The 17,571-nt window shown below is 45.3% G+C and overlaps 1 protein-coding gene and 1 non-coding gene across 2 annotated transcripts in view; both read right to left on the reverse strand.

The window, feature by feature from the left end:
* Positions 1-17,571, reverse strand: part of Myo10 (myosin X) — a 204,935-nt gene that overhangs the window by 115,005 nt on the left and 72,359 nt on the right. The window contains exon 3 of the mRNA XM_047555005.1: positions 8,443-8,601. Coding sequence (XP_047410961.1) covers positions 8,443-8,601 — 159 coding nt within the window. The remainder of the gene's footprint in view (positions 1-8,442; positions 8,602-17,571) is intronic.
* Trnav-cac (transfer RNA valine (anticodon CAC)) lies at positions 5,795-5,868 on the reverse strand. The gene has a single exon. It is a non-coding gene; the product is annotated as a tRNA-Val (tRNA).

Below are 17,571 nucleotides of genomic sequence, written 5' to 3' on the forward strand. Positions count from 1 at the left end.
CAAACATGAGGCAGGGCCAGGTACCAGCTTCCTCATGTTGGATTCCAAATTCCACAAAGAATAAATAGCCTGGTCTCTTTAATGGCTATTCAGAAATAGAAAGTACATCCTATTTTGAAGCACACAGAAAATTTTCTAGTCAGAAACGTTCCACACACCTCACCAAAAAATACATTTCCTTGCCCATTTTAATAATTTGGAACAGCTGCAGCACATATTGCTTAAAAATGTTGGAAGAAACTGTTTCTTCAGCCCAAAATGTACCAGGCATAAGACCTTATATCTAACCCCCACTAAAAAAAAGAAAAAAAAAGTAGAATTTGACTGCATTATGTGTCTATGTATCAAAACTCATGCTATATATCTCAAATATATACAACCCCACCCCCCACCTTTTTTTTTTTTTTTTTTTGGTACCAGGGTTTGAACCCAGGGGTACTTAACCACTGAGATAACATCCCCATTCCTCTTATTTTTTTTATTTTGAGGCACAGTCTTGCCAGGTTGCTTAGGGCCTCTCTAAATTGCTGAGGCTGGCTTTGAACCTGCAATCCTCCTGCCTCAGCCTGCCAAGTCGCTGGGATTACAGGAGTGTGCCACCATGCCCTGAATATACCATATTTTTAAAAATCAAGTAAAAGTAAGGAAATCTGTAATGACCCAGGGGACTCGGATGCAGTCTGCTTGTAGATATGAAGGGGTCCATACTATTGGTGGGACATCACAGTTCCAACTAGGACCTGCTCATCTGGACACATGCTCAGTCCTGAAGCGGCCTTCTCTGGTCCTAAACCCCTCTGGGCCTAAGATTCTGATCAGTAACAACAAGGCATCCTGGGTTACCCCACTCGATTATTATTTGGAAGTGCTACATAAATCAGAGGTATCTATTATTGTTATTGCTAATGAAAATAAAATCACAACTGCTTTTCATCATTGGTCCTGCAACGCTGGGTGTAAATCAAGTAGGTTGAAATGCACTGGGGTAATTGATTATTTAAAGCTGTGTCATGCAGACTCCTAAAGGGAGAATTGTTAAGAAGGGGAATCATTATCCAGATTTACTCCCCACCTATCATTCCCCTCTTTCCTTCTCCATCCCAGCTCAGTATGGCAATGACTTACTCTCTAAATCTTTACCTTGAGTGCAACTTCAGTTTAAGTTACAAATCTGTGTGCTGAGTGGTCTACCGGAGGTCCTCCCTTGGACACCCCAGGATGGCTCAAACTCAACATGGACAAGGCTCTCCAAACACCACACAGTCACATCCTGCTGCACCAGCATCTATCCAAATGGGTAGACCAGTAATCCTAGGGAAATTCAGCCTCCGTGCCCACCAAAGCCCGCTGAACACTTGGATTCTACTTCAACCCCGACTCCCCTGATTGACACATCGTCATTCCCATCTGGTTTACTGGTCACCTCACCTCCCAGATCTGCTGCCTCCTGCACTCAATCGCCAACCTCTCACCAGAGAGGGTTTTCAAAAATGCACGTCTGAAGTTGTCCTCTGAGATTTTCATGAGTCCATTGGGCCTCGCTAACTTGCACACAGAGCCCATCCTTGCCTGCTTGTGGCCATCCTGCCAGCCAGTGGCATGGGGTCTTTTCTCCACAGTCTTAAATAAATCTAGACCAATGCATCATGCTGTTTTGATCACATGCCAATCTGCTGCCAGGACAGCCACCCTCCTCCTTGGCAAATTCCCTATATGTGCTGCAAATTCACGCAACTAATGCCTCGTCTGGGAGTCATTTCCTGACCCCCTTTCTCACTCTGATGCTCAATCTCTGTGCTCCCAGTAATTTTTATTACACTCCTAGTCATCCTGAGCTGCTGTCAACAGCTTGGTGTCTGACCTCACCGATCAATTAAGTGCCTTATATTTAGGCAATTTTTCAGCAATTATCGTGAACAAAAAATAGTTCTGCAGCCTTGGAGCCCAGTACAGAGCATGGCATCTGAGCAGGGCTGAATCAGTGTAGACATTGGGGGGCACATGGTCTGACCACCAATCCACCTAAGAAGCTCATGTTTTAATTCTGTTCTAGTGCTCAGTGCACACTGCCCCCTACAATACAAAATTATTTGTCTTGGTCCAAATACACAATGAAAAACATTTTCAAGGAATTCTTAAAAATGTTAAGTATGCAAGTGTCTTGAAAAGAAGTCAAGATTACAATAGATATCTCCTGAAGTTCAGCTCTTAGAAGTTCTGGCACTTCCACTTCATTTGATGAATTTCTTTTCTTTTTAAAGACTAACTAGGATTTATTTAGTTAGCTTTTGTTTGTTTTGTTTTGTTTTTTGGGTGGTGGGAACTAAATCCAGGGCTTCCCCTGGGCCAGGCAAGGGCTCCGCCATTGAGGTACAACCCTAGCCCTCAAGTGAATTCTGGCTCAAATCCTCTCCTTGTTAAAAGGAATCCGAACCAAAGGACAGGCGGAGGGGTGGGGTGTGGGGGGGAGACAGACAAAAACAGTTTCTAATTGCCAGTATCATGTGCTGATGTGGAAGTGGCCACTAAAGAGCATAAATGTTTGGTAAAGTTTGAAAATATATATAGTCAAACAGATGGCTGTAATTATCTTTTGGCAACGTAAGTCTTGATTTCATGTGAAAAAAGAAAAAAAAGCCCCAAACCAAGAACCCCCTGGCAAACTGCACCATATTCAGCTGTTCTTGGTACGTGTCACACATCAAGACTGTGCGGACCATCTGACCGGGGACCATCCTGAGTCTACGAAGGGCACGCTGCTGCCGGGTACCACCTTGGAAAGGGATGGAAACAAACCCAATAGCCAACTTTGGGAAGACTCAACTCGAGGAAATGAAACACAGGTTTTGCTCTGCATTGTCCCCCAAAGAGAAAACTGCCCACTGCAGAGCGCGGCTGGTCTGCACACTGCAAACAGCTGCGATCTCCCTGCAGGTGAATAAAATCAGGGGTCTTTAACTGGCTGGTGCCTCCTAGCACGTTTCGCTTCACAGAAGCAGGCTTGAAAGTTAATTCAGGAACAACATCAAACACACTTACAGATTCAGGCTGGAATGCCACATAACCAGAGAGGAATATTTTTGAGACACCTAAAAATACATTAGCTGTGAGCCATCTTTTGTTCTTACGAAAGCATGTCTCTTGAGACAGCCTCACTTCTTCCAATGGGCTCCTTTGATTCTGATCCCTGTGCCGTTTGTTCAGCAGGACCCACAAACTACCCGAAGGGCGGGGCAGAACACGGGCGGGCTTCCTCTGGAGCCTCCTCCGCTCCACAATTGCAGGCGGGCTCCAGGTTCCCCGCGGCTCCCCTGATGTGGTTTTCAGCCATTCCTGAGTGGTTGGGAGAGGCGTCTCCTCCGTGCGATCGCCCTGTAATGGAGGGAATGTGCTTCTCCTCCATTTGGCAGAAGACACAACTGCCTCACCCTGGAGCTGGCAGTCCCTGCACTCTGGACACAGGGCTTAGAAACCTCGCCTGCTCGTGTCAACGCTGTTGAGATGCTGGGCACACAATTTGGGAAGATCCAGGCTCCAGAGAATACAGTAGGAGAGGCATCCAAAACCCAGCCGCCCTCCTGCTCCTCCCAAGGAGCTGCCAGACCTGTCAGCACCGTGTCTCCACTCCGGCCTCCACGAGGCTGGGTCAGCACGGTGAGCCTCCGTCCTGCCTCCGTCCCTCCCCAGGCCTCTCAGGGCTGCTCTCTCTCACTTCTGCTGCTCCGCTGGCCTAACGCCCTCATTTCTTCACTGGCTCCTCCAACCAACCCACTCTTTCTATTGGCATCTCCTATCGCTTCCCTATCCACTCTTCTCAAATTTTTCTCAGGGAAATTCTCCCTTCAAAAACCTTTATCAAAAATGCTACGGTCGCCATACCATCGATCCCACACTTTCCAGATTAATTTCATGGTGGGAGGGTCCCAGCCTGCGCTACTGACAACCTGCGCCAGATCCCTCCTTAGGGGACTGTGCTGTGCACTGAGGATGCTGAGCAGCATCCCTGCCTCTAGTCACTAGATATCATTAGTTTTCCCTGACCCATCTGTGACAACCGAAAACGTTTTCCAACATAGCCAAATGTCCTCCAGGGGTAGGATCTTCCAGGCTGAGAATAAATGCATCATGGTTTTCTAACCCTGCCTGACTATCCCATCTAATTTCTCAACATTCCCCAGCAAACACCTGAATCCAAGGCAAGCGCAACCTCGGATTTAGTGAGGTCTACACACCAGAATATCAACTCTCCATCTTCCCGTAGAGGGTCCCACCAGCCTTTTGATCTGATCAACATGTCTACTTCCTTTATAAAGACCACCCTCTCCACAGAGCCTGTTGCAGCAAGTTCGGGCTTTCTGACCCATCCATAGATTCTCTCTTCCCATCTCTTACTCTTTGTACCACAAACGCTCACCCAACCCTTCTCTTCTGGAGTCTTAGGAACTTAACAGTATAGGTACTTGTCCTCACCATCAGGTAGTAGGAAGAAAAAGGAAAGCGGTGTTCTCATCAGAACCTCTCCCGGGACGGGTCACTTCCCCCTTCCACGGCAAGAAGTGCACAGCCAGAAGGTTTAGGGTGGAAGCCATGGTGGCTGGGAGCCTGGTGCTGGGCAGAGGCCTCCACTAGAGGATGGAGAGCAGGAGCCTCAGATGGTAAGGACCTGGAGGTCCAGGAAGCGAGTGGGCACTAGGGCTTACATGGCAGGGGCCACACAGCACCGGCAGGAGACTGGGGTTGCCCAGCCCCAGCAGCAAGGCTCCAGCCAGGCGGAGCACACTGCCAACGAAGACTGCAGCCCGGGCAGGCGCATACCCATAGCAACAGCGAGGAGCCCAGGTAAGGGTTGGGGGTCCCACAGACCAGGTCAAAACCAGGAGTACGTCACCCTCCCGGATGTTTCACTTAACAAAAGACTTTCTTCAATGGTTCGAGACCATGCACTGGGCACTGGCCATGGTCTTGTCTCTGTGTTAAACTCCAGGCTTTGAGGTTAGGCCAACGTATACCTCTGCCAAGCCCCACCGAAGGCAGGGCCAAGCTAAGGCGGGAGCTTTCTAAATACTTACTTACTCATATGAGAGGAATACGCTGGATAGGAAGAGAAGTTTCCAAGGGGTTCACCTATTTTAAAACAACCTGGCCAGATAGGGGGGACTGGAAAACAACAAATTAAAAAAAAGCAGATATTCTGGAAGATTAAATTATTCGTGTAGCACTGAAGAGACTGGTGAAGAAAAGGAAGGCTCAACTCTGATCTGCTTGGCCTAAAGGCCTTATCTTTTCATCAGTTTTCACACCACGCCAGTGAAGATGCAGAAATCTAGGGGGAAAAGAAATATTTCACTAAGTTCTGATGAAGTCCTTCGACAAAAAGCCTGGTCCCCAAGGAGAAAAGCTGAAGACCTTCCTAGCAGAGAAGGACCTCTCTACCTGAAGGATTCCACTCACCAGCAACCTGGGTGGCCTGGCAGCTCAGAGCAGAAAGCCAAAGAAAGATGCGAGATCCACATCCGAGTTGGCAGGGGTGGTGAGCACAGGGCCACCAGAGGAAACCCTTCTCATAATGGGGGCAAAACTTCAGCTCCTCCCCAGAGACCTTCACAGTCATCCCTAGGGTCCAGTCAGGTATGGAAATGGGACTTACAGGTGTGAATAAGCATGAAGATGTGCTTATAAACCCTGAGATGGGGAGACTACCCAGATGGTGTGACCAAGAGTCCCCAGCCGGGAACCCTTTTTGGCTGTGGGGGTGCGGGGAGACAGAGGCAGAGAGCAGGAGAGATTTCTTGTGTGTGTGGTGCTGGGGATTGAACCCAGGGCCTTGTGCTTGTGAAGCAAACACTCTACCAACTGAGCTACATCCCCAGCCCTGGAGGAGAGATATGAAGCTACAAGAAGGACTCAAATCCCAAATCAGGGAACCACGAAATGTGACTGGCTTCTAGATGCTGGGAACAGCACTCTGGTGACAATCGGCAAAGAAACAAGGACCTCTGCCCACAACCAGAGGAGCAGGAAGTGATCCTCCCCTAGGACCTCCTGAGTGGGTGTAGAACCCCCATCAGGCTTCTGACCTACACAACTGCAAGGAAATAAACTGGTTATTTTAAGTTGGTACATTTATGGCCGTGTGTTACATCAGCAACAGAAAACGAATACAATACCTCTGGTGAACGTCAAGTCATTTCTCCCCCTACAATCTTTTAAAGATATAGATAGGTAGCTCTCAGAGCCAAAATTCAAGGTAGAAAAATGGCAGTTTTTCTGACAGTAGTGGTCTTACTTCCATTTGAGTAGTCTGGCAGATACTGCATCCCTCAGTGGTAATAGCAGAATCATGGGGGCTGCTCTATGGATAATAATACAATTATCCACATCTCAAAAGGGAGACGCATACACACACACACATATAAATATAAAATAAACTGAATTAAACTGCAAATTGGATGCATAAAAATCCTGTGGTTTTCCCTTGAAACAGGACCACGATCCTATTCAAAGGATTGGTTGGCCAATTTAGCAATGAAACTTAACAACATTATTATGAAAAGGGAAAAAGAAGAAAAACTTGGAAAGGCTCTGCCTTTGTACCTCTTAGGTAGGTTTTCCCTTCTAATTGACTTATATTTTCTTGCCTATTGGAAAAGAATAATAAGAACTTCCTTTTCTGTAAAGACAAAAGGGTACGAGTTTAAAAATGCTTATAAGAGATATACTACAAACGAAAAAACTCAAAATCTAGCTTCACATCTTGGTATCCACTAGAACAGGCTCTTTGTAATACGTGTGGCATTTATTTTACAAACGTTTATTGCACAACTACCAGGCGCCTGGCAGTGTCCTTGGCCCAAGGAAGGCAAAGGAAGTCCTTAAGAAACTTGGCAAGTAGTTACCTGACAGCGTGGAGGATTTAATAATGAAAATAGCCGCACAGCGCAGCAATAACAGAACCCTGAGTAGTGGGTGTTCTACGGGTAGTTAATTCACTGGTCACATGTAAGGAGATTTTAGAGAGGGAAACAAAAGAATAAATGCACGTTCTGCCAACACATGCAAAATGCAGAATATATGGCCACTTTTACATAAACATGGATAAACATTACCTTTTCTGAAGAACATATGGAAACCATTTTAATCTAGAGACTTAGGGTAAGCAAGCTCAGCAAGTCAGAGGACTACAACACAATTTACCGGGCTGCTTGAAAACATTTGGCAAACATTAGGTAAATCTGGCAAAACTAACACTTTCATAATGTAAAAAAAGGCAAATAAACATACTTTTTTTTTTTTTAGCTGAGGAAAATGAAGCATTAAACCCACAAATTCCTGGTTCTTCCTCTGTCCCAACCCTTCCTCCCCAGTCTAAGGGAGACAGACATACTGGAGAGTCCTGAGTAGCCAGCAGCCTGGGGTTTCAGTTAACACCTACTAGCCATTTCAAAGGCTAATACTATTATTAATCAGAATCCCCAAACTAGGGCTGGGTTGTGGCCCAGTGGCAGAGCACTTGCCTAGCATGTGTGAGGCACTGGGTTCGATCCTCAGCACCACAAATGAATGAATGAATGAATGAATGAATGAATGAGTAAATAAATAAAGGTCCACTGCCAACTAAAAAATATTAAAAAAAAAAAAAAGAATCCCCAAACTATTGGTAAAGTTACATATAAATCCAAAACATTAATAGAAGGTCAAGGATTTTTCAAGTATTAAAATTTGGCACTTTAAAAAATTATATAAATTGACAGTTTACTATGAAGAATTGCAGAGTCAGATGGAAAAAGGAATAAATCTTCAATCAATAAATCTTCACAGGCAGCGTAATATCTCTAATGTCAAAAAGTTATTAGAAGTAATTTTTACGTATTACTTTATAAATATAGGTTTAGTCACATTTCATGAAACTAGGAAGAAAAATGTACATGTAAGCTTTTTCATGGACATTTCTCCATTCAAAATAGCAGAACGATAATCCCACAACTTAGCTGAATTCCCTTGAATGCAAAAATCCCCCAGGATGAGCTCCAGAGCCAGAACAAGCAGTAAACACCTAAAAGAACAGAAAAGTAAAGGAAAAAAGAAAGCAGCTTAAGCTCAGGTAGCCTTTCTGCAAGTCGACATTTACCCCAGAGTCCTTGACTGAGGAAGTCAAACGACCCCAGGTGACTTCTTAGTCACTTAAAACAGGGACAGGGTGAGCACTCAAGAAGAAAGAGGGCAAAGGACCTTTCGACAGAAACCAAATCCCCTCTGAGAAAATCTGGGCAATAAACACACAGAGAAGACGGTTTATTAATCAAGTTTCTAATTTGGTAAAACCTCTGAAAACAGTTTTACTTAGATTAACAGAGGGGCTCAAAAGGTGAGAAATACCTGCAAATAAAAATAGTCACTCGACATAAGGAATTTCTTCCTAAGGGAAGTGCAGGTGGAACTCACATAGATCTGATTCCTCTTGTATCGCTGGAACAGGTTGTACATGATGGAGCCTCCATGGAGCTCTGTCAGGGCCGCCATGTCGTCCACGCCCTCCTCGTTCATGGGGTGCATGGCCGTCACCTTCTGCTGGGTGATTGTGCTCTGCTTGTAAGTGAATACCTGAAGGAGGGAGAGGAACTCAGTTGTTTAATCAGCAGGAAATGGTTTTCACAGAAGTGTCCCAAACCAACCACACACTCTCAGTATAAAGATCCTCGATTAAAACAACGCTGCAAAGAAACTTTTCATTTTCTTGGTCACCTATATATTTCTAAGGGAAGCAATTATTTTGACAGTAGCTATCAGGTATTCCCAAGCGTTAGTTCAAGTACTAACAATTCTTTGAAAAATGCAGAAATTACAAATTTATAGTTCACGTCTCTGTGTACTTCTCCAATTGCTATAAATCATTAACAGCTAAGAAACTAGCTAAGTCCTTAGAAAGTAATTTGGTTTCCCCATATGATGTCTCACATTGGGTCAAAGCTTCAGTAAGGTTCATCAATACTTCAATTAAGTATTATGTAATTTTAGTTTCAGTAACTCAAATATATAAATTCATATTTATTCCGTATATATTCCATGTATCTGTTTGAAAACACTCATACACACATAAAAAAACAATTTTCTGGAATATCTGCAGAACTTCTAAATTGGAAATTCTTTTTTTAAAAAGCAACCAGCTACCTACATGGCAACAAATGGTATGTTTTTGCAAAAGTAAATAACACACCAAGAATTGCAAAAATACCAATCCAATGGTTTTCCTAAGCCATGAGAAGTGGCATGTTTTATTTTTCTAGAGAAAAATGAAAATTTCAGTTGTGGCATCTCTGCCACAGGAACCACAAAAGTTGGTCAAAACCAGTCCTGAGAAAGTGCTCAAGGCCAAATCATATACACCCATCTCTCCTGAGCAAGAGCCAGCTCATCAGCTGCTCCTTGGGCTCCGACCTCCACCAGCGAAAGAGGTGGCCCCACCTCAGGGCACAGGGGCCAAGCCTGCCCTGTGAGCGCTTGGGCTGGGCAGAGGCCTGGGGCTGCTGGGGACGTAGGGTGGGGTGTGCCACATCCAGAAAAACAAGCATGAAAGGAAAAGACAGCAGGGCATTCCAGAGTGAAGACACACGCCACCTTCGCTTCTGAGTCATAAATACCACAGAAGAAAGTTGAAGAAAAGGAAACTTAGACCAACAGTAAAAGTAGTCCTAAGGCAGCCAACAAAATTCCAGATGTTAAGCAATTAAACCCTTCCCCGGGTTGCCACATCCTGGGACACCCATCCAGGTAGATATTCCAGAAACATGGCATTTGGACAGGGGGCTGGGTCTCCACAGAAAGTGACGGTGGGGTGGAGTGGGGCAGCGGCAGAACTTGCCTGGCCCATCAACTCCTGCCCCCGAGGAGCAGAAAGGAGGCACTCGCTGCACGGCCTCCCCAGAGGCCTTCCAAGTCCCGCCAGCACAACTCCACTCGCCTCTGACACTTTCCTCCGGAAAAGAAGACAGGGCGCCAAAGCCGAGGCCGGGGAGACTCACTGACACCAAGCCGCACCTAGTGTGGACACAACTGTGCCTATCCGTTTTTCACCCTGAGTGTGTGAAGCCATCCAGAATTAAAGAGAAAAATTACTTAGAATATTAACCTTTTTAGCAATAGGTAAAAATCATGTTGATGCTGCTTTCGGGAAATAATCATATTTATCCTACAACACTTAGTGTCTCTCTGACTCGCATGCATACACACAATGATGACTTTATGATATGTGTAAATGTTTTCTTTTCTTTTTAATGTATTGGCAACAGCAAGACAGTGCATGAGCCCAAATGAACAGCTCGGAGTTGGGCACACAAGTCACTGAAAAGAAAAAAAAATGGGTGTAATCTGTAAACAGAGTCCCCACCTTCCTGCGTTTGACTTCCTCATACTGTCAGGAACACACTGTGTACAAAATGTGGTATGTGCCCATTCTAGAAGTGGGGAAAATTTTAAAAGTACAGCTATTCTTTCTTTTGACCTCAGGAGGATAATCACGGTAAGAGATAACAGACAAAATCAGAGGCTATAAACAGAAAAATTTTAAAAAGCATATGTCAAGATATAGGGTTGCAGTTGGTAAGAAAAAAGAAATGGAAGAAGAAAGAAAAAATATATTTGTGAAGGAAAGGCAAGGATAATCACCCATCCAGAAATGGGTTAATATTGGTAAAGATCTTTGAGCAGTATCTGGCACATATAAGGGTTTGAAAATTTGAAAATTCAGAAAATCCATTCAAGTCAGTATGCTGGGGATAGAGCTTATATTCCCATTCAGGGGAAGGAAGCTAAAAACAAGAATCCAAGTAACATTCAGCATCACTGACTCACATCTATACCTGTGAGGAGGGGAAGCAAGGACAAGGCAGACCCAGGGAGCTGTTCTGCATCAGCTGTTTGGGGACAGCCTCACTGATGGGTTAAAATCAAAGGAGAAATGCTACAGAGGTAAGGGACAAAACGTGACCCTGCATTCTGCTGTCCTAATGTATTACTGGCTGAATGAACAACTGATTTAATCTGGAAAGATTTCAAAGGATTAATAAGACCCACAATTCCATTCAAGAAGTTTTAAAGAGAACCTCTTGAACTATCAAAAGTCACCATTATGTGCAACAATTAACAGAGTATTAGTTATGCAAGATTATTCCCAAACAGCAGAGAATAAACTTGTAAGTTTAAAGAACAAGGTTCTTTCCAACAGGACTGTTTGTGAAAGAAATGCCAACCACGACACAATAATGAGATATATTTCTAAAACCTGACTCAGAATAAGCAGTTACTTCAATGGAGCAAATACCAGGAAAAACATGATGTGTTTAGAAAATGAGCCAAATATGAAGATTCACAGACAGGAAATCAACTTAGGGAAAATCAAAGAGTTGTTCCAAACAGCTCTTGTTATAGAATTATAAACCACTGGTCACAAGATGGACTGGGTGTGTGTGGGAGAACAGAGGAAACCAATCAACACTAATGAAAACAAAGAAAAGAAAGGAAGAATACTCAGAGACTTGACCAGCCGTAGGCCCACTGCTGCATAAAACACGAAAAGGCACGGAGTCAATTAGATAAGCAGCTTTAATCCTTAACCTTGGCGAGGTAGGAATATTGCAAGGAAGCCTCCACACACTTGTAGGGTTGACAGCACTCAGACATTTACAGAGTTCTTTTGTTGCAATTCATTAGGAGCCTTCAGACATAAAACCTAACTTTCCCAACTGACAACAAGTAAAAATGAAAAAAATCCTGACATGATCAACAGAGGGGACACAGGACACTCTCAGTCACGGCGATGTCCCCTCACGTTAGCCTAGAATTTCTGTTAGAGCGGCGGTTCTCATTCGCTCCCCAGGAAACATCGGGCAGGGTCTGGAAACACTTCTGGTTGTCGTAGCCCAGGAAGAGGAGATGGTGTCGCTGATGGGCAGGGGCAGGCATGCTACTACCCGCAAGAGCCAAGCGTGAGGCAGGTGGTCTAGGAACGCCTGGCATGCCAGACAAGAGGTCCTCGCAGGTACCGGAAAACGTGGCCGCAGTGAGCCAGAGCCGACGGGCGAAGTCTTCATGACGCAGAAGTAAGTATTTAAGAAGGGTGACCAGAGGGCAGTAAATAGCTCGGAGATACTGCACAGGCAGTGTGTTGTCAAGCTACCTGGGAGAGGGCGAGGACGGTGACTTCCAGGCACTGGGATTTGCTCCCGTTCTGTCGGCATTTTTTAACTATACTGCGTTGTGGTCCAGCAGTCCTGTCCACTCCATCTCTGCTCCTGGGCACTGTCCCCTGCTCTTTCCTGCCCAGACTGGCACACCTTGTCCTGTGTCTTGACTGCTGTCACCCTGCTACGCTCCCTCAGGTCTCGGTCCAAACGGCATCCTTGCAGCCAACACTGAGACGCTGCCCGGAGGACCCCCTGCCTGGTCCCTGCTCCAGCTGTGCTCACAGCTCCTTTGCAGTTCCTCACGGTTTACCCCCCCACCTTGTTTCAAAATCACCTGAACCCCCACACGGATGACCGTTCCCTGGTCAGGATCTTTCAAACTCTTCTGATGACAGTATGTTTTTCCACTGTAAACCACTGCAGAGTCTCATCAGTTTCATAAAACTACACTGACCCTCACCAGCTCCTGAGAAGATGCTGGAGCCATGCTCTTGGATGTCCCTGTTTCCAGAATCCTGAGCCTACTAAACCTCTATTGCTAATAAATTACCCAGTCTTGATTATTTTGTTATAGCAACAGAACAGAGACTAAGACAACAATATTTGAGGCATCCCCATATTTACTATCTTTTAAATGCTGGCTGTGATTTGCAATGACTTATACCTCACTACACCAAGGGCAGGAAGCTTGCCTATCTTGCCTCCCAGTGCTCAGCCTTAGCCCACTATACAGGCTCAATACATACTGAATAATGACCCTGGCCCTCCAAATGGGTATAAAGTATATGGAGAGGCAGAAGGAAATAGGAGCAATCATGCCTTGGAAATCACATTCATCTGGATTAATTTCCCCTAAACATATGCTACCTATCACTCACTTAAGGGCAAGAAACAAGCGTCCTCATTTCTCCAGCCCTTGATATCCCCCATCTGTAAAATGAGGATGATGATGATGATGATAAGAATACTTAACTCATAGAATCCCTGTGAAGACTAAAGAAAATAATGTAGGCCAAAGTCATAGTGACTGGTAGCCCATGAAACCCAACAGAAGTAGCTCTTGGCTGGGGATGAGGCTCAGCGGCAGAGAGCTTGCCCAGCATGTGACCGGCCCTGGGTTCAATCCCAAGTACGGTGGGGGAGGTAGCTACTCCTATGGGGACACAAGGCAGGAACAATGCAGAGTGTCCCACAGGGAAACAATCCAGTCTAGGGAGCAGGGGAGCCCAGGATGAAGATGAGGGCTTGAATGTCCCCATTTCTGATGACAGCCTTGCCTTGTAAGACACCTGGTGGAAAGCTCTTCGACGTAACACTTGCTTCCCATTTTCATTCCTTTGCACAAATTTGGCTGGTCTTGTGTAGATTTTCCTTGGAATTCTACCTGGCTTCTGGGGATGCCTCTCCTAAATTTTCCTTCTTTCTTTCATTTATCAGCCCAATAACTCAGGAACCACAGAGGTCATTAGACATCCGCCTCCCGACGTGTGGCTAACACGAGCAGTCGCACCGCAGGCTTGAGCTCCGTGTGTGAAGCTTCGTGGGCTCTGCAGGGTCGGTGGCTGGCGTGTGCTCTCCAGTTCCCTGATGATAGTCGGCCCTTGGCATCTGTGGACTCTGTGTCCTCAGATTCAACCAACCATGGATGGGAAATATTCAGGGGAAAAATGTGTCTGTGCTTATTATTCCCTAAACAATTCAGTGTAATAATTATGTACAGAGCATTTACACTGTATTTGGTATTATGGTAATCTAGAGATGAATCAAAGTCCGCAGGAGGACACACCTGGGTTACATGTGATTCACATGCTATTTCATCTAAGGGGTTTGAGATCCACAGATTTTCGTATCCTGGGGGGAACAGTCCTGAAACTGTCTGAGGATGCCAGGGAGGACCTCACTCTCTATTTATGTGCACTGTTATGTTTCTTTGCACCAAGAGCCCAAATGACAACCTGAGGACTGTGAGGTCCAGTCTAAGAAGGGACCAGTTGACCTAACTGTAACTCTGCCCTGCCTATCACTTCTGCTGCTGCCTCAGGAGATTGTGGGACAGAATTTGGGAGATGCACTTGTGAAGGTCACTAGCAAGTCACACTGAAATCTAATCAAAAGCAAACTAATACTGGCCTGGCCAGTGTGCAGGAGAAAATAACGGGGCCCTTCTTTCAGCTCAACGCTGTCAGAGATGGCATCTGAGTTATCACAGCATATCTTTATGTAAACGAATACTCTGTGACTTTGTCACATTATCAACTACTAAATATAGATAACACAAAAATTATTGGCTTTTTTTTTTCTGCAGCACTGGGGATTGAACCGAGGGGCTCATGCATGGTAAGCAACCCTTCTACACTGAGCTGCACTCCCAACACTTTTTATTTTGAGACAGGATCTCACTAAATACCCAGGCCAGCCTCAAACTTGTGATCCTCCTGCCTCAGCCTCTTGCGTAGCACCACCATGCCCAGCTTAGTGAAGTTAGGTCATTTCGGTTGCTATCAGGTTTTCAGCACCTAGCATATCATTTGGTACCAAAACAAATTAAGGAAGTGGGCCAGGCAGGAAAAATGGGCACTAAGAATTGTTGGCTGCAAACATGGGGTACACTGCTTATGGTACCTCTTTGATCTATAGAAGGGGAGGGAACACTTGCTCAATTTTTTAAGGATGAATTCTCAGAGGATCAGATAAGTTAGGGACCTTGCCCAATAGCACACAGCACAGGGAAGCATACCTGGAAGTCTTAGAAAAGCATGCATGGTGAAGTCATGCCTTTGAGGGACAAAGGGCACCTTTGAACTGTTCAATTCAGGAATTGAGGGACGCCTGTTGAATTCCAGTTCCATCAGATATTTGCTGTGAGTCACTGAGCACATTCCTCAGCCTGAGCTGATCTTCGAGTGAATCCAATGAAGTGAGACTGTCTCTGTGGCAAGAGGCTGAGAGGCTCAGCACTAGGAGGGTAGGGCCCCCCCAGAGCCCGCCCACTTATCCCTCCATCTTTGTGAGCTGTTCCTCTTCTACACCAACTGAGGTCAGGGGAGAGGGGGGATGATAAAACCATGAACATGGGGCAAAGAGCTCACTAAGGGCAGAAGGAAATGGAGTAAAAAGGGAAGAATTCCAATGGCCCTCTGAAGGACAGAGAGGAAGGAAAGGCCAGTTTGCATCACCTTCCCCAGAGTCTAGGTTTAGCCTTGTTCTCTTTTTTCATATATTTACTCTAATTTCTTCAGTCACTCATGCCAGGCTGTGAACGGACAATGAAGGACATCGATAATGAATTCAACAGCCTCTCCCATGGAAGAGCTCACAGGCCCCCGAGGGATCAGAAGATCAAACAGGCAAGCCAAATCCATGGGGGCTGGGTCAGGAAATGCCCCCCACACAAGGGGAAGACGCCACACGGGCAGACAGTGGCCAGGAAAGCAGCAGACGCGGAGGCAGGATGGCACAGTGCACCCCTGCGGCTGAGTTCGGCTGGGCAGGGCATGGGGATGTGAGAGGGCACAGGGACGTGCCGCCTCGGTGCTGGCTTGTGACCTCGGGAACTGAGAGCCACAGAAGCCACTAAGGAGGGGCAGATAAGTTTCCACTTACTATCACCATGAACCATTTTAATACCAAACACGACGCAGCAACTGTTTCTCTAGAGAGAAGACATGAAGAATGAGCCTCACGGTAAAATGCACATCAATGAAACCAACTTTCTAGAAACTCCACAGGAAAGCAATTTCCTTAATCCCGTCTACAAATGATCAGCACGGACAGGGCCGCCCCCAAATAGAGGGTTCCTCATGCTTTCATGCCCACAGACGAGACACCACCACCAGTGTCAGGAGGGCGTGCAGGATGTAACAAGGACAGGAGGCTGTGCTGACCCAGTCTCTGGACAGCAACCCTTTCCTGGCCATCTCAGACCTGCCCGGTGCCACTGCAGGCAGCCAGATGGAAGCAGAATCACAGACGCACAGGGAAGCCGCCTGTGTGCAGCACTCCTCCCGGGGAGCCACATGAACTGGACCAAAGCAATGAACTAGCTTGCACGGCTACAGCTCTCCAGCCAGACAGAGCCAGGCGACTCACTGGCCTGGACCCCTCTTACTGAACTGGAGAAGAAAAAGTGAGCGGCCACAATGAGCTGGTGAGCCAAAAGGATGGCCGACCCACCACACCCCTGAAAGACTGTTAGCACACTTGCATATTGTAGAAAACCAGACCTCAAGTCTGAATGTAAACAAAGTTAGGCATTGTGATTTTCACGGGAGACTTGTGCACAGATCTTTTTTTAATTTTTAAGTTTTAATTGACACATAATTTACATATTTACATATGGAGAGTGGGGTGAGTTTTCAATCCTTGCACACAATGTGATCAGGTTAACTGTATCCATCACTCCAAACACATCATTTCTTTGTGCTGGGAACATTTTGAAACCCTACTAGTTTTGAACACACAATTCAATTTTGTCAAACACAGTTATTTTATTGTGCTACAGAACATCAAAGTTATTTCTACTATCCCCCTACACCCTGTACCTGTTTTTTCTCTCCTCCTCCTCAGATTTATTCTAAATGCTGCACTACATTTACGTTTAAAAAAGGAAAACTTTATATTTCATTTTTAAAAATTCATTTTTATTGTAAACAAATGGGATACATCTTGTTCCTCTGTTTGTACATGAAGTAGAGGCATACCATTTGTGTAATCATACATTTACCTGGGGTAATAGTTTTTGATTCATTCTGTTATTTGTTTCTCCCCCCCATCCCTCCCACTCCTCTTTTCCCTCTATAGAGCACTCCTTCCTCCATTCTTGCCCCCTTCCTACCCCCTATATGTGTCATCATCCGCTTATCAGTGAGATCATTCGTCCTTTGGATTTTTGAGATTGGCTTATCTCACTTATTGATATTTAATTTTTAAGAAGAATCTACTGTGCAAAAGAATCACCTTTGTTGTGCCAGCTTCCTAAGGTGTTTACTCTAGAGCTTTCTTGTAGCTCATACCACCACACAGGCCAACTCTTCCACACACGAAAGATGTTCAGACCGTTTAAGCCAGTCTCTCCACACAGAACTGCTTAAGAAAATATGAAGAAAAAGATCACTGTAAAAAAATGTCTTTTCATTAGAGTTATGCTAAAATTAGCTTGTGATATATTTGTACGACATGCCCACATAGTGTACTCCTAGGTTTATTTTATAAAATGCACACGTACACGGGCAGGCATGCACACGCGCGCGCACACACACACACACACACACACACACTCACAGTAATCTTGAGCATTCAAATTCTGGATAAATGAAAACTTAAGTTTGCACAAAAATTTGCACATGAATGTTCATAGCATCTCTATTTATAACAGCCCAAAGCTGAAAAAGCC

This window comes from Sciurus carolinensis, chromosome 6, assembly GCF_902686445.1.
Source record: "Sciurus carolinensis chromosome 6, mSciCar1.2, whole genome shotgun sequence".
In the NCBI taxonomy this organism is placed as follows: domain Eukaryota; kingdom Metazoa; phylum Chordata; class Mammalia; order Rodentia; family Sciuridae; genus Sciurus; species Sciurus carolinensis.